We start from the raw sequence: 22621 nt of genomic DNA on the forward strand, positions 1-22621 counted from the left end.
TCGCTCTTTCTTTCTTTCTTTCTTTCGCTCTTTCTTTCTTTCTTTCGCTCTTTCTTTCTTTCTTTCTTTCTTTCGCTCTTTCTTTCTTTCTTTCGCTCTTTCCCTGTCTCGCTCTTTCCCTTTCTTTTCTTCCTTTCTTCCTTTCTTTTTCTTTTTCCCCAGGCTACACATATGCTATTAATCATTTAATAGGGAAGGCTGATGTGGGGTAGAGAGAGGTTTTGTTTTGACAGAAGTATTTTTTATCTCTTCCAGGAAAACAACAAATAAGTCTGCACATTATAAATACAACTTTTTCCTATATATACACACTTGTATATATATAATTAGAACCTCTGAAGAATTATTTGAATATTATCAGCTTGTATAGTTTACAAAATTGCAGGATATTTTTAAATTTTTTTTATTTTTAAAATGTTTTTATTTTATTTTTTTTGTAGGTTATTGACTTTCTATCATCTTTTTCATATGGTTTATTATTTAAATTTTTTTTGAACTATATAGAATAGTTTTGGCACTACAATGAAAGTTACAGCAGTCAGGAGACATTTCACTATGTATTTTGTGGTTTTCTACTAGCAATTGTAAAACTTTCCCTGTTTTTCTGTTTGGAAGAAGCTCTCTATGCTCTGAGCATTTATGTAGAAAGGCAGAATACTTTTATAACTCACTGTATTCTTGCTTTTAGAAATGCCATCTTAAAATGTTAATCTTGGTACTATTGAGTGATTTTGAGTGCTGCAAAGTGCGAGCTTCAGGTACTGAGCTTTTGTTGTGGGCTTGCTTAATTGCAGGACAAATGCAAATCATGTTATTCTTACTTTTTTCATATCAGAAACTTGATCTGTTGTTTACATGGGAGTACTTGGGTTTTTTTTCCACCTCTTTGCTATTCAGCTTTGCTAACTATTTTGAAGGTTCTTTTAATCAATTATTTCAGACTTGGGGATTTTATTAAAAAACTTTAGATCTGCTTCACAATATACACAGCAGGATGTTTAGCTGCTTAACATATAAAATTATATTCAAAGAGGAGAGCATAAAGTAAATAAGTTTTAAGCATTGGGCAATAATATGATATGAGAGAACTTTTTCAGATTGTGTGTTGGAAGAAAAATGAAGTTACGTACTGTAGATGTAAAAAGCAATAAGGACTTATATCATTCTTTTTTATCTATATAGTTCTTTTTTAAGAATGCTTAAAGTGCTCTTAGATAGGAGGCTGAACTACAGTGAAGTGTTTCTGAAGAAACAAGTGCCACCTTCCCTTTTAAAGACTCTAAAATATGCTCCTGAAATGATATTTCAGAGTAATTATTGAGTTACAGTTTTATGCCTAATTATTCAAAGAATTATTTTTGTTATTTTGCCTAGGAAACAAACAACGATAACTGTGGAATTCACTAGTCGTTTTCTGCACCCTGCTGAAGCGGTGTTGCTACTGATGTCAAAGAGAATGAGTGGAATACGTGGTGCCACACTTGCATTCTCCCTGAAATCTGAAGTCAAGCATATTAAACCTGCCGTAAGTCTATGTGCAAAATTTGTCACAAAAAATATTATTCAAGTGTATGTTGTACCAGTCAAAATTGATCTGAGGTAAGATTCAAAATGTGATTAACCATCAGCATTAACCTTTGATCTGTTAATTCTCAACTTTCCAATTTTAGGTTATGTATATGCAGAGAAAGACCTAGAGGAATACTGGAGATATGTAAAGATGTAAATTTCACAGAGATCCTGAATAAATTAAAAATTTTTCACAGATCGCTCTGAAAATACATCTGGATCTCCTTCAGCATGTGAATGCTTTTGGAAATGTTATTGCAAATGTGGTTAAATGTCTCTTTAGCCTAGTGATTTCACTTGTCAGACGTAAATGGATAGCAAACTTGTGTTAGATATTTCCAAATTTATTTGAGCTTTTTGGTTTTGATAGTCTTTAAGATACATCCTAAAAACAGAGCAAGGATACTCATAGTTTTCAGCATTTGTTATCAAACGTTCTTCTAGCAGATCCGGATAAATCCTTTTCTGAAATAGATGGAGTTTACAGGAGTCTCCTTTGTTAAATTCCTTACATGACACCTTTTATACCATAGCAATAGACACTGATGGTAGAGAGAATGGTTGGGGCATGAATAAATGAAGAAAACATGAAAAGAGGGTAGCTTGGTCTTGTTCCTCTGCTGTCATTTTGAAGAGTATTTAAAAGGTGAGGAAATTTAACATGTTTAAAAAGAAATAAACTTTAACTTTACTGGTGACAAAGTGTTTAATTTGTGTCATCAGTGGTTAAATTCTTAATATTCTCCTGGTAGTATTTCCAATGGATGTCATTTTGCATTTTTTTCACGTTTATATAAATTTTTATTCTCTTACAGGAAACATTAAAATGCAAATCTCCATGCTATGAGTTGAAGAAAGTTGTCCTAAATGTTACTAATCCCTTCAGAGATGATGGCATATTCAGGTAGACAGTGCTATAAGGACAAGTCTATGATGTTCATGCTGTTTTATCAACCCTTCCATATTTTTCATTTCTGTTTAAAAATGTAAAACCTTTAGGTTAAATTATAGGGATTTACATTACCAGAATTGTTACAAGCACTGTGAAGTGGAAGCTATTGTGATGAATAAAGAAGATGAATAAGCCTTAATTGTAATCCATTTTAGTATAAGCAATAAAGTTAGAACTTTAATCAAATGGAGTTCATGAACTTTGCTTGTATTTGTGTGTTTGGCTGAGATCCAACAGAATTCTATAGAGAAGCAAGCCATGTTAATTAATAGTTGGTTGTTTTCCCCCAATGTTCTTTATCCTGCTGTTTAAATTATTAAGCATGCAAACGAAAGAACATACTTTTGCCTTGAGGCTTGCATCTCTATCAGTTAATCTAATTCTTCATTTGCATTCATCATAGATGTAACAACTACAGAATTAAGGTTTATTAATACAGCAGGAGTAGAATGCTGTGCCTCTTTAAGAATCTAAGTTTATGTGATCTGAATCCATATTTTTTCTTCAATCTTTAAACATCAGTTCTTATAATTCATTTATTTACAAGAACCAATTTCCATAATTTTCAAACTTATTTCAGTGATCTATCCAGTGTTCTCCATAGGCTGCAGATGAAATTTCTCTTCCATCCACAGTGCCGTTATGGTATAGTCATCTGTAATAGGATTGTTTTCGCTGCTTCAGTGGCGCTCCAATACTCCAGTGTAGCATAAGTGTCCTATGTGTTAATCATATAGAATCATAGAATCATCATGGTCGGAAAAGATCCCAGATCATCTAGTCCAACTGCCCACCTATCACCATTATTTCTCCACTAAACCATGTCTCTTAGTACAACATTTGAATGTTTCTTGAATTTTTCCAGGGTCAACGATTCAACCACCACCCAGGGCAGCCTACTGTTCCATGATGGGTAGTATTGCTTATTTGCAAACAATGTTAGGATAATTGGCAAATCTTTTCTCACTGGTGACAAGTTATAGGATGAAGAGAAATGGCCTCAAGTTGTGCCAGGGCAAATTTAGTTTGGATGTTAGGAAACACTTCTTTACAGAACAGGTAGTCAAGTACTAGAATAGGCTCCCCAGGGAGGTGGTTGAATTGCCATCCATGGATGTGTTTAAGAGCTGTTTGGATGTGGTGGTGCTCAGGGATATGATTTAGCAGAGGGTTGTTAAGAATTAGGGTACTATGATTAGGCTGTGGTTGGACCTAATGATCTTCAAGGTCTTTTCCAACCTGAGTAATTCTATGATTTTATATATATGCATTTGTGATATCTAGGATATCTAGCTCTTCTACCAAAAAGAGGGCTAAAAAAATCTTAAAACTATATGTATAATATAGTATTATCTAAGAAATGGGTAAATTAAAAGATGAGCCTCTTTGATTTTCTGTCAAATGGTATAACAAATATCAGATATTTCCAAAAGCTGTGAATTATGTAGCATTAAATATATTTTAGAATAATATTTCCAAATTAAAACATCATCATTGTTTGTTTTGAAATGCACATTATTTTTGTTTTTAATGTTTTTTTTAACAGTTTTTTTTAAAAAGAATATTGTTCTCCTTGTCATAACATGACATGTCCTGCAGCATTTCTATGATAACAGATCAATCTGTTGTATTGATTAAATAGCAATTTAAAATAATTTTCAGAATTCTTGAATAAGTGCCTCAGGATTTACGTAGTTACAAAACCTTTAAAATTTTCATTATTAAATTGTGCAAAATATTTTAAGTTATTAAATCAAGAAGAATTCTTCAACTTACTAAATATTTTGAATACTATTTTGGAATTACCACAAATTGAAAACAGTAGGCTTCTTTACCAAGCATTTAAAAGGTAGAATAAACTAGATTTTGTTCCTTATCCTGCTAGTAAATAGTAGTTATGTGTACTTGTCATATTCCAGGGTCATTTTGCTGGAATCCACAAGTTACTTATGTCAGCCAGAACAAGTACATCAAGCCAGGCAATTAAAGGAAGAGCAAATGCTCAGGTAGGTTTTGAATGGCAATTGCTAATTATAAATGTCATGGAGTTATCTAGATCAATCTATGTCACAGGGGGGCAGTAGGCCTGTGGGCCCCCTGACCTTGAAAATGGGAAGGGAAAATGGGAAAGGGGTAGGGAGATGGGAGCTGGGCTCAAGGAATCAAACAGCAGCGTCAGTGATCTAAGGAGGAAAGCTTATTTTAGTAACTATGATATCGGAATGCAAGATAACATGATATAATACAATCTAATTGAAATTGAGGCTAATAAATCAGGGAAATCAGGAGTTTTCTGAAGACTGGGAAGCCTACTTTGGAATTGAAGATGCCACGACTTGGAAGCACACCCATATCCGCTGCCAGGCAGTGTGAGAGAGAGGGAGAGTCACTTCCATGATGTATTTCCTTCTCTGACTGCAAGGTCCTCTGAGACATGTGGTGGTTCTTCTCTGTGCTCCGTATGATGTTATGATGTGGAATACCAATAGCAAAAATTACAAGATCATGACATGGCCTGACAAAGAGTAATGGACTAGCACTTGAACATAATAAGTTACATACTGACATGAGGAAGAACTTCTTTACGGTAGGAGTGATGGAGCATAGGATTGGGTTGCCCAGAGAGCTTGTGGAATCTCCTTCTATGAATATATTCAAGACCAGTCTGGATGCCTACCTGTGTGACCTACTGTAGGGTACCTGCTTTCCTCCAACCCCTGCAATCTGTGATTATGTAATTCTGTAATGTATGAAGTTGTACAGTTTTATTAGTATTACATATATGTGTATATACCAGTTGTAAAGAAGGCTGTGACATGGAAACTGTAGCAGAAAGACATAATATGTTTAAAACAGTTTAGAGATAATTTACTGAAGCAGCAGAGAAAGAAAAATATGATACAAAAGGTAAATATGAGCGTGATATGCTTTCTAGAAAAACTGTCTCATGAAGTAGAATTAAAAGGTAAAATATTGATGCTGGGACATGGACAGCCATGATGACTTAGGTGGCTGAAGTACTGAAAAAAATGCCAGTAAGACTAACTAGCTCCAGGTCACTAGAACCTTGAAAGAAAGAATTGTTCTGAATTCTGGAATTTAGTCTGTAGATTTATTTGAAGGTACAACTGCCTATTATGTATGGACAGTCTAGGGAATTTAGACTGTGCTGAAGTCTAAAATATTCCAGGTTCTGTAGGCCCCTGGAGCTGCAAAGGAAAATGAGAGGATGTTAGTACAGAATTGTTGAAATAATGTAATTTTGTGTCTAGACATTATTCCTTAAACAGGCCAGAAGCAGATTTTCTAGCTTAGGAAATCTGGAAGGTGAAGGAAACTTCAAAGTAAGTATGATAAATGTAATGAAATCACAAAAAACTGAAAAACAGAGAGTAACAGACAGACAAGGGGATATATATCATAAAGACAGAACAATATTTAAATAGATTTCTAGTCCAGAGGAACTTCTGTATTCACTATCTCTAATTGTAGACAGTGAGATAAGTATCAAGAAGTTCAGATGAACAGGCGGAAATCTTTAGGAGCATTGAAGAGATGTAGATCAGAATCATTCATAGACTGGGTAAAAAGAGAAAGAGACAATCCAAAGCAGGTTCGGCACTCTTTTCATAACACTCTCTGGAAATGTCCCAGTGTAGATCACTAAAATCTAATAAAATTTTTGGAACCTGTCAGACATGACAAATTTCACTTTTTTAATAACTATCAGCTTAATAACTCTCTTTTTCAGTCACAGACTGAAAGTTTTAATTCTAAGTTATTTAAAATAAAATCATAACCATAGCTTGTGTCTGAGCCAAGATGTAATTAGTGGTTTCAGTCAAAACCTCTTTGTCCACATGTAGCTGAATGATCTTTGTGAGAAGGGTGGTGGTTTTTCTTTCATCCAGTTGAGTTTGTTTTTCTTTTAAGTATGTTGTGATTAATGCGACTGGACTGTGCTCAAGTTACACATTTTTCTGTGCTTTTTTAAGCCCTCAACATTTCAGTAGTTGTCCTTAGCCTAAATCTTTGTCCCAGTATGTCCTGCCCCCTATGGGAGAGGAATCAGGTGAAGAGATGCTTGCTACATGGCCCAGGAATTCAAATACAAAACTATGCATAATTTAATTCTCAAGCACATTGATATTTTGACTGATGTACATTTAAAAAAAAAAAAAAAGAAAAAAGATGGAAAAAAAAGAAAGGAATGATATTAAGAGCTCGAAGTTACATTTATTAGCTAACTTCTGTCTTAGATTCTCTTCACTAAAACTAGGAAGTGGTAAATGTAGACTAACGATTCATTAGAATGGATCATGACTGCAGAAGCTGATTACAAAAGAAGCTATTAAATTGGGTAAATATTGGTACATGAAGAGGAGATCAATGTTTGAAGAGACAATTTTTGATTCTGGTTTTTGGTATGCATGCTAAAATGCAAGTACAGTCTCTTTATGGAGCTACAAAGAAAGAGGTAGCTGGCAACTCAGAGGTGATAGCTACCAAACTGTTTCTTACTGGTACCCAAGCATGTAAGTAAATTGTAGAACAAATTTGAGCAGGTTAGACTAAACATGGAAATATTCATAGCTGCCATTTTCTCTCTCTCAACTGGGTCTTATTACTAGGCAGTTGAAAGGCAGCCTCCTGCACCAATGCTCACTGGTGTAATTGTAACATTGTCTTGCAGAACCTTTAGTCCATTTAATGCACAATAAAGTAACTTTGCTTTACAAGGAAGCGGTTGTGTTTGCGGAAGAATAACAAAAAAATAAAAAATAAAAAATAAAAAATTAGCGGCAGTTTATGAAGTTGCTTGGTCACCATTTCTCCCATTACACCGAATCGCTTCTCATACCCGAGTTTTCAGACTTAGAGACCTAAATTACATTGTGATGTAATGTGTTTAGTCGCACAGTTAGATCAAGGACCCTTTGCCACCATATATAAACAGTATATGCATGAACTTGATTTTAGAGCTCATCTTCTTCATTGGTGACATTTTTCATACAGTAGAATGTGAACGTTAACATGAAGTAAAATGATTGGTGTGTAAGGCCTGATAGGACATTACTGCAGCCTTTATACCATAGCAAAATGTCTGTGTAGACTAATTTTATGGCAGCGTTAAGCTGTTCAGTACTTATTTCTCAGTGTTTTTAAAGTGAACATATGGAGTCAAACTGAGTATGTACTTCTTAAATAATTGTATTATTTTAATTTTTATTATTACAAGAGATGTTATTTATTTTATTTTAGAGGAGAGAGATGTAGTGTATATCTGCCACAAAACAACTTTATTTCTATTCCGCTTTATTTATCTTCAAATACTTTGATTATTTTAGTGAGAAAAAATGTACGGAGACAGACCTTCAAATCAGTACAACAAGTTTGTCAGTCATTCATCTCCCAAAAGGGGATTTATGTGAAGACTTGTACTATGTATGGACTTAATGTATAAAGTCATCATTACATTATTATATTTATTGTCTGTTTTCATATAGCTTTTAAACCTGTTGTTTCTATAATGACTTTTTTGCTCTTGTCTCTGTCTTTGCATTCACATCTGGGCATTCTGATTCAAAAATAAAGCATTGAAATAGATGTTTTCTATGAAATATGTAATTTTGTACTTTTATGTGAAATGAGGTAAATAACTATTTGTTGGCTTAGAATAAATAGTATGTTGAACCCACGGACTTCAGAGATCATTTTCCCTTCTGAAAAATGGCTTGTATGAAGAGGTATTAAACTGAATCTCCAGAGTATCATATTTTGAAAATTTTACCAGTCCATTTATTTAAGGTTGTGATTTTTTAAAATTTACTTATTTATTTATTTTTTTAACACAGTGAGATTAATTCTGTAAGAGAGATCAAGTAGCTAGCAAATGCTGTGCATTACAAGTGTTTACTGTAAGCTGGCTCATCAAATTTTACTGCTAGAGGAGAATTACTTTTATGTGTGGATAATATTAAACCCAAGTCTAGTGCTGAAAAACCTACTTTCAGTATTTATTATTATTATTATTTTTAAGATATGTTGCAGTATATTTTTTTTTTAGCATCTCTGGGCTCTTGCCTCTACTTACTTTAAATTAAACACAACTGTCCTTCCATAAATGTAACAGCAGAGTCTTAACTCCTGTCAACACTGGTAGAAATTATTTGTGAAGAAGGACAGAAGGCATATGAAGTAATATCAAGAAAACAAGATAGTAATATTATCTATCTATCTATCTATAAAATAAGATAGTAAGAAGCACAATTTGATTTGGAGGGATGGGAATAAGCAATGACTTTGTTTAAGATTATTTATTTTTATCTGTTCTTTTCATCTTCACTCAGAAAACAATAACACCATGAACAGAGTAGGGTACTTAGGTTAAAATTAATCCCCTTCATTCCTTTTTCTCCTTTTTCAGACAAAAATTTGATTACATTAGTTGCACGTGAGTGATTAATTGCACTGTTACTGTATATAGACCATTTCTGGAGCCTTGGTGTAAAAGAGGTTGTGAGAAACAAGCTTATCTGTTTCCAGGCTTTCTCATTCCCCTTCTTCAGAGCTATAGCCTTGTGGAAAAGAACATTGCTAGTGAACTAAATTAACTGAAGCAAGAAGATAATGATTTATATCTCCCTACTTTTTTGCCAAGAAAAATGCAATTGTTCAACTGCCTGTATTTCATTTTTTTCTTAAATAATTGTAAGTTTTAAATAGTTTGTGTGCTACTGATTCACTCTGGGAACTACTGTGAGATCATTTAAGTATCTTCAAGACTATACCAAAATGCATGTGTTTTGAAACAGTATGGTGCATAGTGGAGAGCAGAGATATTTATTTAAAATATTTATTTTAGAAAATTGCATTTAATGATTAACTTTTCTAATTTTTCCTGTTAAGGTATATTAGGATGAAACCATGCTGTTTTATGCTCTGAATAGAAATTGTTAGATATCTTTTAAATCTCCTGGTATATAACATTAAATAATTAGGATTTTTAGATGTATTTCTAGAATAACCTTTAAGGGGAACATTGGAAAGCTGATATCAACTGAGTTGATCAGTGAAATGCAAGGCCTTCCTACCTCAGGGTGTACCAGGGAATAATTATCTATTGTCTTAGGATATTGAAATGATAAAGAAAAAAATTAAGATCAAATTCACTAGAAAGTATTATTGTCTCGGGAATGCTTTTGACTTATATATATATACATGTAAACAGAATTTGGTTTATATGAATACTGCAGAGATATTACACAAGTTAACTGAGGAATCCTGTTCTACTTCAATTATAAGTATTACTCCCAGTGTAAATCAAAGAAATCATATAACCATTACTGATAAATCGCTGTTTCCAAAATGTTGTTGTTATTGTTATTGTTTATTTGTTTGTTTGTTTTTCATTCAAAACATTGAATTTCCAGTATTTATGCCTATACGAAGGAAAGAAGCTGACTATTAATAGAAATACTAATGTCTAATTTTGGTCTATTGCTTTCCTTTGTTTCTTTCTAGTTCTGAAAATAATGTGTTAAACTGTAAAAAGATAATGCTGCAGGAGGAGCCAAATGAAGACAAAAACTTTAATTGCTGTAAGTATCTTTATACTACTATAACCCCTTACCTTACTACAATAGCAATTAAAGCATCTGAGTAAGATTCTGAAATCTTAAAATACACTTGATAATTATTATTTTACTAGTATTTATTATTTGTTGAATTAACTGAAATTCTTTTTAAAGCTGCACTGTAGACCTAGTTACTTTAACCTAAATAAATTTAAAAGTGCTTATTTCATTCTTTTAAGAGCTGCAGGGGAGTTTGCTGTGGATCTTCTTCAGCTTACTTGGTTAATCTTTGAAAATACTCATTGACAGTACAAATCTTGCTTTTATTTTCTATGAAACTGAAAATGAAAAAATTCTGTAAAAACACAAGTTTTTACTTTTACTCTTGGGCAAAATTTCACCTTATAAAATGAATTTTGTCCTCTTGGAAAACACTGGTTTTTTTTTTGAAGGTATATGGAGAACAGATACGTAATTGAATTTGAATCATGTGCCCTTCCATTTATATTCATTTCTCATATTGTATTCTGAGATATGATTAACAGCTAACTAATGTAACATTCATAAAAATTCATGAAAATCTATTTACGTTAGCTAATGAATTAGTTTACAACTATTGCAGTAATTTATGAACAGCTTTCAAAGCGAGCTTAGCTTCAGATTGGAGCTTCAGAGACATTTGTTATGGTGTTTTAGGTTCATAGGAACCTAACAGTATGCTTTCATTTCTTGTAGAGGCATAATTCTTTGAGAATAATTTTTCATTCATCTCTGTAACATGGCAAACAAAACCTAAATAAGAGTCTTCTATATGTCTTACATCCTGAACTGAGGAGACATTGCTGTTAAGGGGCAAGAGTAGTCACAAGTGGAAAGCAGGCATCCAGAAATACATTTTTGTTTTTCTTGGAGCAGCCACAGTAATCGACTGCTTTTATTATAGCTGAATTGTTTACTAAATGTGCCTTCTTTGGCAACTGCTTAGTTTTTCACAGTCCAGGGAGCAGGTAAGAAGGGAGGGCTCTCACAAGACTTACTGTTCCACAGTTTGTTTGAAATACTTTGGATGAGGAACACTTGAACAGGAGACAAGTTTGGAAAGTACTGCCTTAAGTAGTAAAATAAAATGAAAAATGAATTACCCTGTTGGATGAAAGGGTAAAAATGGGCCTTTTTGTTTGTTTATTTTTGTTGTTGTTTATGTAAGCTTTGTAAACAGCAGATTCATGTGCATCTTAGCTGTTGGCTGAAATGTGAATGTTGGGAGATTCCTTTTCTTTGGAAACTGTTCGTTCAGTTTGAACTATGGGGAGATGAAGTATTTGGGGGTGGGAGGTGGGGGCTTTTCTTTAATGAAGCTCTTGGTGTTTGGGAGGGAGGTGGTGAATCACATGTAACTAACTGCCCACAGTGTGAAGTAAATTTCTTATTCAGCCCTGCTTGAACATGCTGGGTTGGACCAGGTAGCTGCAGGGGACCCTTCCAGCCTCGACCATTCTATAGTTCTGTGGTCTGTGTTCATTTCAGTTACCTGCACTTCTGCTTTTCAGTCTATTGACCTTTCTAGAGCGTTAGGCAGCCAAGGCTGAACAAAAATTCAAGTTTTAAAGTGTTCTACGTTACCCAGACTTGGTTAGTAGGGGAAAAACACTCACTGACAATGTTGTCTGAACCTGCCAGATTCACCTGTAAGATTCTTAGTGTCTTAGGAAGAATGTAATTTGTCAACACAATGTTTATTTGAAAGCAATACAAAAAAAGTAAGCTTGACAGAATTTAGTTATTATTAAGTCTGGAGAATTTCATATTATGACAACATACTGAGGGCAAGGGAATTCATTTAAATAGTATTAAACTGGAGTATTAAAGAGGAGTTGTTTAGTTATAGGCTGTACATCTTTAAAGAGTTTTTACTGATATTGAGAACAGTCTGTTTACTCTGATTTAATTTCGGTACATGCAAGAAGAACAATGCTAGCAAAATCTGTTGAAATAATACAGCATGCAATATTGCAGGAGATTTACATGAATGTAATGTTGAAGTACCTTTAATACTAACTGTTACAGCAGGCTGTATACAGTATCCTGGACCGATGCAGTGTATTATGTCTCATTCTGTTCTATCTGAGCAACCATTAAAACTTTTTTTAACAGCTGACCAGTCCAGCTTCCTGCCTGAGTTCTTCAGTCCCCTGGAAAAACTGTTCTTGGCAGGGAGAAGCTGTGCAGCCTTAGAGATTCACTTTCTTCCATTTAATCTGGAAAAACGTTACTGCACTGTCATTCTGGTTAATGAAATGGTAAGAACTGAAACTAAATTCTTTAAGTGGTTTTCACATGATATCCTAGTCAGTTAAGATCATTTCTGTAAGCTTTCAGATGTTTGAGGTGATCTGTGTGCAGACTTATAGAAATGAGAATATTTTCATTTTCTGTATTTTATTTATTTATTTATTTTGGTTGAAGTACTATATTACTGAGTATTACTGTAATTCTTTCAGGCAAATGTTACTTAAGAAGATCAGAAGATTGCAAGGTTGCAAGTTTTAGCAAAGAAATTTAAACCAAAATACACTGCCCTTTTATATCCACAATACAAACTAAATGCATTTGCCTGTTGTACATGTTGTACATGAATACTGACACTTTATAGTTTTTCTTGATTCATGTAATCTTACATTTCCTTTGTTTTTTAAATGAAATTGATTTAATCAAATTACTGAGTCCTATTCTTGATCAACTTTCAGAGCTTAAAATTTGCAATGCAGCTTTTTTGATGTTTCTGTAATTCTATATCTCAGTGGCCACAACCTTCTTATTTTCACCTCTTTAACTGCTTTGCTATGTTTTGCCATCAGCTATCAATGTTTCTCAACACTCCGTTGTTTGTCTAGTCTTCCTTTATGTGTGCTTGATCTCAAGGCTTGCATTCTGTTTCTGACATCCATAATATAAACTCTGTTTCAGATTTTGCTCTGTGCATGTATCTTCTAGATAGAACCTAAACTGTTACTAGTTAGTTGGCCTACTTAAACTGCTGAATTTTTTGAACCTGTGTGTTAAGTTTTCTGATCTCTAAGTGATGGCACACGTTGTTCAACACTTCTTAAAGATGTGTTTATATATATATATATATTTATATATATATTTATCATTTCAATGATGATAATATGTGAATTTATAGTTAAAATTGTCACTTAGAACTTCTACATCTAAATGTCCAAAACGAAATGAACTGGCCTATTGAGTGCACACTTTACTATCTGTTGCTCTTAAATACTGTTTTTCATGGAAAACTGCATATTCTTAGTGGTTATACTTGCATTTGGGATTAATAATGTATTTGATAAGTATCTAATAATTCAGTGGCTTTTTTATTCACTATATTTTATTAAGACTACACTCTACAAAATATTTATGCTTTCTCTTGTCCAGCTCCTGAAAAATGGAAATATAAAACGTTGAAACCAAGAGGTTTCCAGCTAAATTAATAAAATACAATAAGATACCCATTTTGCTGACAAAATGTCAGCACAAAGAATCATAGAATCATAGAATGGCTTGGGTTGGAAGGGACTCCAAGGATGAACAGGTTCCAACCCTCCTGTCACAGTCAGGTCTACCAGCCTCAAGATCTGGTACTAGACCAGGTTGCCTATGGCTCCATCCAGACTGGTCTTGAACACCTACGTGGATGGAGCATCCACAACTTCTCTGGGCAGCCTGTGTCAGCACCGCACCATTCTCTCTGTAAAGAACTTCCCCTTGACATGCAATCTAAACCTTTCCACCTTGAGCTTAAAAACTTTCTCGCTTGTCTACCCTTATAAAAAGTTATTTTCCCTCTTTATACTCCCCTTTTTGATACTGGGAGGCTGCAATGAAGTCTCCTTGCAGCTTTCTCCAGGCTGAACAAGACCAACTCTCTCAACCTGTCTTTATAGGGAGGTATTCCAGCCCTCTGATCATCTTTGTGTCCCTCCTCTGAACCCTCTCCAACAGCTCCACATCTTTCCTGTGTTGGGGGCTCCAGACCTGGACACAGTACTCCAGATTGGGCCTCACAAGGGCAGTGTGGATGTGGACGATCACCTCCCTGACCCTGCTGGCCACCCCTCTTCTGGTGGAGCCAAGGATCATAGAATCATAGAATCACAAGGTTGGAAAGGACATATAAGATCATCTAGTCCAACTGTCCTTCCTTTACCATGCCTACAGAAAACCCCTAAACCATATCTCCTAGCTCCCTATCCAGATGCTTCTTGAACACAGCCAGTGATGGCGACTCCACCACCTCCCTGGGCAGCCACTCCAGTGCCTGACCACTCTGAGAAAAAAAGTTCCTTTGTATGTCCAGTCTAAACCTCTTCTGATACAGCTTGTGGCCATATCCTCGGGTCCTGTTTGTTTCCTGGCAGAAGAGGCCAAGCTCCTCCTCATCACAACCTCCCTTCAGGAAGTTGTAGAGTGCAATGAGGTTTCCCCTGACCTCAACAATCCCAGCTCCCTGAGCCACTCCTCATAAGACTTGTGCTCCAGACCCCTCACAAGTTTTGTTGCCCTTCTCTGGACACGTTCCAGGCCCTCAATTTCTTTCTTGTAGTGAGGAGCCCAAAACTGAACACAGTAAAGATAAACAGGATGTCCTGTTATAACACTGAAAGCAGGTACTCTTTCTTTGGCCTGCCTATTCTGGCCAATATAACTATAAAATCCCTTCTTGATGTTTTTAACATCCCTTGCCAAGTTCAGTTCTATCTGTTCCTTGGCTTTCCTAATCCCCTCTCTGCAAGTCTGGACAGCATCCCTGTATTCTCCCCAGGTGACACAATCTTGATTTCACATTTGGTACAATCCCTTCTTTTCCCTCAGTTTGACCAGCAGATCCTTGCCAAGACATGCTGGTTTACTGTCTCCTCTGCCTGTTTTCTTATTCTGAGGGCCAGAGAACTCTTGTGCTCTCAGAAAGGCATCCTTAAAGAGTAGCCATCTTTCTTCCAGTCCTTTGTCTCTAAGGACAGCTTCCCAAGAGGTCTTGACCAACAATTCCATAAACAACTTAAGTTTACTCTCCCAGAGTTCAGGGTCCTGACCCCACTTTTTCCCAGGCCCCTGCTCCTCAAGATCACAATCAGAAAAAAGGATTTGCATGTTATGGAGATAAAAAAGCAAGATATTTTCAAAGCATGGAGGGAAATAGGGAATTTTGTTCATACATATAAGCATATTGATGTCAGCAATGACAAGAAAAGTAATTGGTAGTAGAATGGCAACCTAGCAACCAGTACCTTCACAAAATTAGTTGTATGTGCTCTGAGTTTGTTAATAGTCCTTATGGAGCCAAAATGCTCCATATATTCTCTTGAAATTGGCTCCCAGGAGTGGCTATTAGTTATATGTGGGAAACCATTTTTGATGTAGGATTCTTTAATCCCTCTCAAGGAAGATTCCTCTGAACTCTTGAGCCAAAAAAGGAGAGAAAGTGCCATGAAAATTGAATAGGTTTCCTTCTGCTGGGTCAGAAACATAAATGCAATGTTGCCAGTCTTAGTGTAAGTATTTGTTGAAGCCTGGAATAAAATAAAAACCAAATTCATCTTCTGTTATTGACCAATATTAGAGAGAAAAAAATTGCATAGTTTGGCAGATGAACTAAATGATATTTTTTCCCCTCATATCTGGAATGAAGAATAAATGACAGATATGCATTTTAAAAGCAGGATTTTATGAGCTGTTTTTTATGGGAGATATAAGAGATGACCTTCTATGGCAAGCTATATGTTTTGTTCCAGCACCATTTGATCCTCTACATTTCAGTCAAGTGATTAAAAAAAAGAAAAAAAAGAAAAAAAGCAGTAATTAAAAAATGCAGAAATTAGTAAAGCAATAATATTATATGTACTAAATCTCCGCTAGGTACTTAAGTACCTAATTTAGGTCCCTTTTGTAACTTAGAGTACTCTACTGAATTTTCTTATTTTTTTTAAATAATACCTTTTTTCTCTTTCAATTGGCCCCTTTAATTTTTTTTTTTTATTAATTTCTTCAATGACTGAAAGTGTTATTTCTCTGATCATTAATTTATACTTTCCCCTATGACAAATTACTGTCTTCTTTTTCTAGTCCATGTTTGTTTTTGCTTTCAAGTTCCTGCAAGGCTTTAATTATTCTTGATGAAATAAGTAAGATTTGTTAACTTATTTTCTTCTTAGAGGATAACTTGTAGCCAATGATAGCCTGCCTTGAATTCCACTCCTGTTTGCCTTCTAGAAAAGTGTTACTGGCTCAAAATTACAGTTCTTAACAGTGATAGGCTAAGGCAACTGGTATACCTGTTTAAATATATATGGCTATGACACATAATAAGAATTTACCAGTGTTTATATGGTTCAAAGCATTCTCATTCAGTTAAAATATATGAGGACTTCAAAAGGATTCATGATGATGATTTTTTTATTTTTTTTTTAAATTTTCAGATACAGTAATTAAACATGATTTTCGTAATGGGGTTTGAAACAAAAATTTGCTTTTATTTGAGCATAGTTCTAAAATGATGGTTCTGGAATTGCAAATTGATTATATGTTCCTGTGTTTCAGATCGGAGAACTTGTGTATCTTGTGGAAGGAACAGGTGACATACCTTTGCCTTCAGAACTGCTTCCAATGGATAGTCCAAATGTTTTGCGTGTTAGCAGTACATTAGAAGGTAGGGTAAATGGATGATGGGAGAGAAAAATAGAGCAATTCAATCTACTTCACACATATTCCTTAGTTCCCAGTCATTTTTGCTAAAATTTGTAAAATGTATCTGACATAAGCAGTTGTTTGTAGTACAGTGTAACTATGAGACATTATTTTTGTGTTGTCTGGTACATTCTCTTCAGTGCAGAAGTTAGCCAGTTTTTATGAGCAAAGTTGTTTTCAATATAGTTTATATCAATGTATTTTCATAATTACTCTTATTTTCTACTTCAGAATGTAGGCTGTAGTCAGATATACCAGGTCAAGTCATCTTTGACTAGTTTTTCTAGTTTTATAATGTTTTGTATACAGTATTGTAATTTTACAGATAGAGTTTTGTCTTCATCCAGTGATGAATTGCTATCATACCTATTTCAGAAAAGTGTGGCTGTTATTTGAAATACATATAATTTACGTTCTGAGACTAAAGAATGTGAGACACATTAGGAAGTTATGTAACTGGTCTTCCCATTGTTAAGAAATGTTGATTCTGACAATAACAAACCTGGAAATGATTATTACATATATGGCCTATTTCACTGATTGTGATCGTGACATACTTCTCCATGACTGAGTCTTATATGTGTGAGTAAATTTGGGTGAGCAAATTTTAATATGCTTGAGTTTTGTTGTTGTTGTTGCTGTTTTTGTTTGTTTTTTTGTTTGTTTGTTTTTTTCTCGAGAAGTTCTTTGACAGGACAGTTGTAATATGGTAAAAATCAAAGATGACATGTCTAGGTCAACTAAAACATTTAGGTAACTTGAAAAGATTTCTATGCCGCTTCTTTCTGTGAACCTCTAGTATGTTGTACGCAAGCATTTTAACTATTCTTATGAAAAGAGAAAGGAGTAGCCTGGATTGTAAAATCAATTATAAGTTCATTTTACCTCAAACTAGACCTTTTCTATGCTTGATATAAAAATATTGTAGTGATTATATGCTGACAGTTTTTACAACATACTCAAACCTAAAATAATCAAGATCTCTTGCACTCTTATGTGCAAGTTATGCAGAGGCTGTTTTTGTATAAGCAGTTAATTCAAGAGTAAGGCCATTCATTTGTAGGTTAAGTGCATCCCATTCAGGACCATCACAAAATAATAATTGTTGTCAAAGATCAAAACAACTGAACAGTCATAGTATGTTACAGTCTTGTTTTTCAGTAGTTCTATTTTCTTAATTGTGCTTTTGTTGTGTTTTCAATAGAAAAGTCAGTGTTCTACAGGTACTCATTGATGAGACACAGAAATAGATCTTCATTATGAATAGCAGTGATATGTGACTTCATGATATGATATGACTTTACCTGGAACTTTCTAATTACTACAAGCTCTTCCTTGCTTTTAACCCTAGAATTAGTCCGCTCAGGATCCCATTTGTGGGACTTCCTTATCTTGTGATCTTCATCTCTCATCCATTTCATCCCACTTTGGGCTGAGATACAAAGAAAATCACTGCTGAGAATATGGGAATTTGTGGATCAGCTCATTATTGTAACAGACATTCATTAAAAAATAAAAGTAAATACAGATATCTAAGTCAATTATTAAAACTTCTCTGCTATGAATCTAAAGCTAACCAGAACAGTGCAAGATGATTTTAATTTATAGCCTTTGCATGGAAAAGCAGAAATCTATTTTGCTTAAATGTAATGTCCCCACTTGTTTTCTGTAAAGGCTTGCCTAATAAGATAAAGCGTTCATTTTCTAAGGTCGATTGGCACCATGGTGTGCACAAAGGTTCTATCACACACTTCCTTCCCAGTTGGTTTCTTACCACTAGTATTTTAATTTGGGAAAGTGAAAATGTTTTATTTAAGTCAAGTGCACATGCATGAGGGATGAGTAAATATTTGTTGCTATTTAGTTCAGAGAGGTTCGATGAGAACTGTGGATCTCAAGGCAATGTATTAGGAAAAAAATTGAATTTTACCATCTCTAATTGCAATTACATTGCTAGCGGTTCCTTTTTGTAGGGATGCAACATATTCTAGAGGGATAAAAGGGTAGTTGTGTCTTACAGGTAGCAGAAAGACTTCTTCAAGAAAGTTTTGCTACTGTTGTAATAGTAGTAAGCTGGTGTGGGATTTTTGAATTTTCCATTTGGATTTTGATTTATGTTAATTTATATTTCTCTAGTATAATAAATAAATTATAAGGGAAGTAAATAGATAAATAGCATACAAGTGAATATCAAAGGATTTTTGTGTTTTTGCTTTGCAGGTTAAGGATTTTAACTGCTCTAATACAGTTATGATACCTGTTTTTTTTTGTTTGTTTTTTGTTTTTTTTTGGTTTTTTTTGTCCTCATGTGTTTTTATTTAAATAGCTTCAAGTACAGCAGAGACAATTTTATATTTAAAATGTAGAATTGGACAGACTCTCGAAGAAAAACTCAGGATTCCGCTGATCAATGAATCAAAAGAAAGGGCTTTGGCTATTGCTGCTCAACAGCAGATGTCAACTATTGAATATGACAGAAGAAAGCTCACAGGAACTCTGGATAGCAGTAGTGTCCGAGCTGCAACCGCATTGCTAGGGCTGTCCAGAATAGAGGTGAGAAAAATCAGTAATCCAGTTCTGGAATTAATTAGTTGTTCTTGTTTTTAGGACTGAATTTTTAAAATGGATGAATTTTAAAGTTTCAGTAAATGGTGTAATGGAGTTATGTTTTTTTTTACACATTCAGTAATATGACAGTTACTGTTCCTCATTGCCTCAGACACCGCAGAAGTTACTATCTCACTTACGCTATTAAGAATAGCTTCTTTTAAGAAATCTTTGCTGCAGCTAAACAGAACATTGATATTTTATTTCAGTTATAGTCTGAAAAATATATACTGATTAAAAAAAAATTTCACATTCTCTGTAATACAAAATAATTATCTGTATTAGCATTCTTTCTGACACTCATTTTCTTAAGAATGAAAATACTCAAATGGAATTTTTGTGCTTATTTTTAATAAGAAAATACTTGTCTATATGAAGAATAAATTGATGAACAGGAAATACTTTTTTTTTTTGCAATCAATATATAATAGCTTTGGAAGGCTGCAAATCTTCTTTACACTATAGCTCCCTATCCCTATATAATTCCTAGTTAGCGATATTTTGCCAAGAAATCAATATCTAGAAGCAAAAAAATTCTCCCCTGATAGTCCAGTAAACATTCAATTACTATTTGTGAATAAATGTGTTATTTTGATAATGCCAAACCAAGGTTTTCTCTTACACGGAATTAAAATACTAATTTCTATGCATTTTGACAATTTGATTACTGAATTTCCCATGTGGCAGATTGCTGAGAAGCTGTATATTATTCCAGTTTTCCAGTTGGACATTTCCTTAAATAGGGTTCCTAGTGCTACATGATTCTCAGTGCTATGGAAGAAAATTTTCCCTAGTGTCCTTGATATTGATAAATGTGTTTTGCTTACAGATAAATTTTAAAAGTAATAAAAAGCAAATTAAATGAGGAAAATAAAAATTAGGTTTAATATGTTATATGTTTGTCATGGGACAGGGATTGTAACCATATAATCTGTGTCTATTATGCTGCTCAGAAACTTTTTAAAATTGAAGTCCTTTAATATCACAATAGTCACTCAACAGTATTTCAACTGCTGCGAAGTAAGTGAATTTATTCAAAACAGAACATAAATGGAATGTTCTTTTTATCACTAAGTATGCTAAGATCTAATGTGAGTGCTAAAATTAATTAGATTGTAGAACAATGGAGGACTATAAGTTATGAAATGTATAATGATGGATACTAACGCTGAATATATAATCATGTGAGAACTGAAAATAATGTGCAAAAAGAAGTATGTTCTCCATGTACAGAATGTACATGGTCTTGAGAAATTAAATGAAGTACTTATGCCATACAATGCCGTAGAGAAGACTCTATTCAAAATGATTTTTCAGTACAGAAATTCACTATGCAGATAAGTTTCTGAAAAGTGTTCCTATTTGGTTTGGTTTTTGTTTTGTGATGAATTATTACTTACTATCTGTACAAGAGTGACAGTATAGAAGTTCTGGTGAAACTTTTTGTTTTTGAAGTGAACTTGTGTTCTGCTGCTTAATTTGGAGCTGAAGTATGCGTCTGTGTTTGTTGTCTAAATAGCCCCTCCCCAGTTCCTGACTGAAAAATATCCTCTCCAAAGCTCCCGTGGTTTAAAGAATTGTTTGGGCTCATTAAATCCTTTGGGAGATATGTGGTAGGTTGGAGAGAAATCTGATACTGATACCTAATACTATTTTTTTCACTCCCTTTACACCTTTATAGTCACTTCCTAGAGGAATAATTTTTTTGCTGTAATTATGGAGAGAACAAAATTTGTTCTTACATTTCTACTGATTATTGGTCCACTTGTACCTGTAAAATTGCTGTAAATCATTGCATATTTTCCATTTTTATTAAACCTTACATTTTACTCATGTTTACCTAAGTCACCTTCTTTTCCTGACTGGAAGAAAAAGTTTTCTTTGATTAATATACTAAAGTATACTAGAATTGCTAACTTTGTTGAACTTACAATTAATCTTGATCATTGCAAATATACTGTGTTGCCAGATCTGAAATTACAATAGTGAGTAAGTTGTGTATTAAATCACGGTATTATTTCTGTAATGCTTTCTGTCAGATGTCCAACTTAATTTCTGCTATGAGATTTAAATGCGTATTTGGAATTTCTTTTTTCTATTGTGCTAAATTTTAGTAATATGTTTCATGCTGTTGATTAGCAGTGCCAACAGGAGGAGATTATTTGTCCATAAAGTTAATTTTAAATGCTTTGATATTTTTTTTCTTTTTGGTCTTCCTCGAAAAGCTTCCAAGGCTTGCAGAGAGGTTTCTGAGCAGGAGGTGGTTTAGCTGTAAATCTGAATGTGTATTATTTTTAAAATCTATGTTTCAGATACACAATGTCTAAAAAAAAAACATTCATAGGACAGTTTTTATTTAGAAGCAACTCTAGCCATTTTTATGTAATGGGCCTAATTACCAATTCACTTACTTAATTACACCTTTAAGACTGTCCCATTACGCATTTCTTAGCCTGAAATTATTATGATTTTCATATGTTTATGTTATTATTTACTTACAGAGGTATGAACTCTTAAAACCACGTAAATTCCATCCAGAGTTGAAGTACGTGGATTATAGCGTACAAGTGAGCACAAAGGAATTCTTTGTCGTTCCTGAGAAGCTCTCTATTCCCATATTGGCATCAAGCAGAGTTAATTTGAAAGGTCCTTCAGAAAAGGTGTTTTCGCCTGAGAAAATAGGTAAGAATGTTCTTAAATAAGGATGGATTTGACTTATTCTCCCAGAAAATTTAGTTTGCTGAGATTTCCTTAACATATTCAGAAAATGGTTATTGTATTCATTCTGCTACTGCTCAAGTTCTCAAACTTGTCTTTTTCATCAGCATACAAGTTCTATCTTATTAGCTCAAAACAGTGATTTCCACATGCCATTGATTTTATCAAAGACACACAATCACAGCAGTCTCGTTCTGAAAGAGGAAATACTTTGGACTGTTTATCTGTCAGATTCTGAATTTGTGCTTATTTCTCTGTCTTCTGATGGAGGGCTGATCTGTGCTCAAATTTTACCAGTTTTACTGCATAGTTTTTTTTTGCTATGTCTCTCCTTAGTTAGCCTGAGGGAAGTGTCATCTGTGGGGAAAGATGTAACTGTGAGCAAGTCACCAAAGAGCTTATCAGACTCTCTGGTAGACCACCTTATCACTGTGAAATCCTGGAAGACCAGAGT

The 22621-nt window shown here is 34.1% G+C and overlaps 1 protein-coding gene across 1 annotated transcript in view; it reads left to right on the forward strand.

Annotated features, from left to right (window-relative positions):
- Positions 1-22621, forward strand: part of CFAP47 (cilia and flagella associated protein 47) — a 227488-nt gene that overhangs the window by 79496 nt on the left and 125371 nt on the right. Inside the window, exons 38-45 of the mRNA XM_015884388.3 lie at positions 1375-1525; positions 2385-2473; positions 4441-4527; positions 10046-10122; positions 12253-12398; positions 16696-16804; positions 19169-19395; positions 21951-22131. Of these exons, the coding sequence (XP_015739874.2) occupies positions 1375-1525; positions 2385-2473; positions 4441-4527; positions 10046-10122; positions 12253-12398; positions 16696-16804; positions 19169-19395; positions 21951-22131 (1067 nt within the window). The remainder of the gene's footprint in view (positions 1-1374; positions 1526-2384; positions 2474-4440; positions 4528-10045; positions 10123-12252; positions 12399-16695; positions 16805-19168; positions 19396-21950; positions 22132-22621) is intronic.

The sequence above is a fragment of the Coturnix japonica genome, chromosome 1 (assembly GCF_054131305.1).
Source record: "Coturnix japonica strain WE chromosome 1, WE-NBRP24, whole genome shotgun sequence".
In the NCBI taxonomy this organism is placed as follows: domain Eukaryota; kingdom Metazoa; phylum Chordata; class Aves; order Galliformes; family Phasianidae; genus Coturnix; species Coturnix japonica.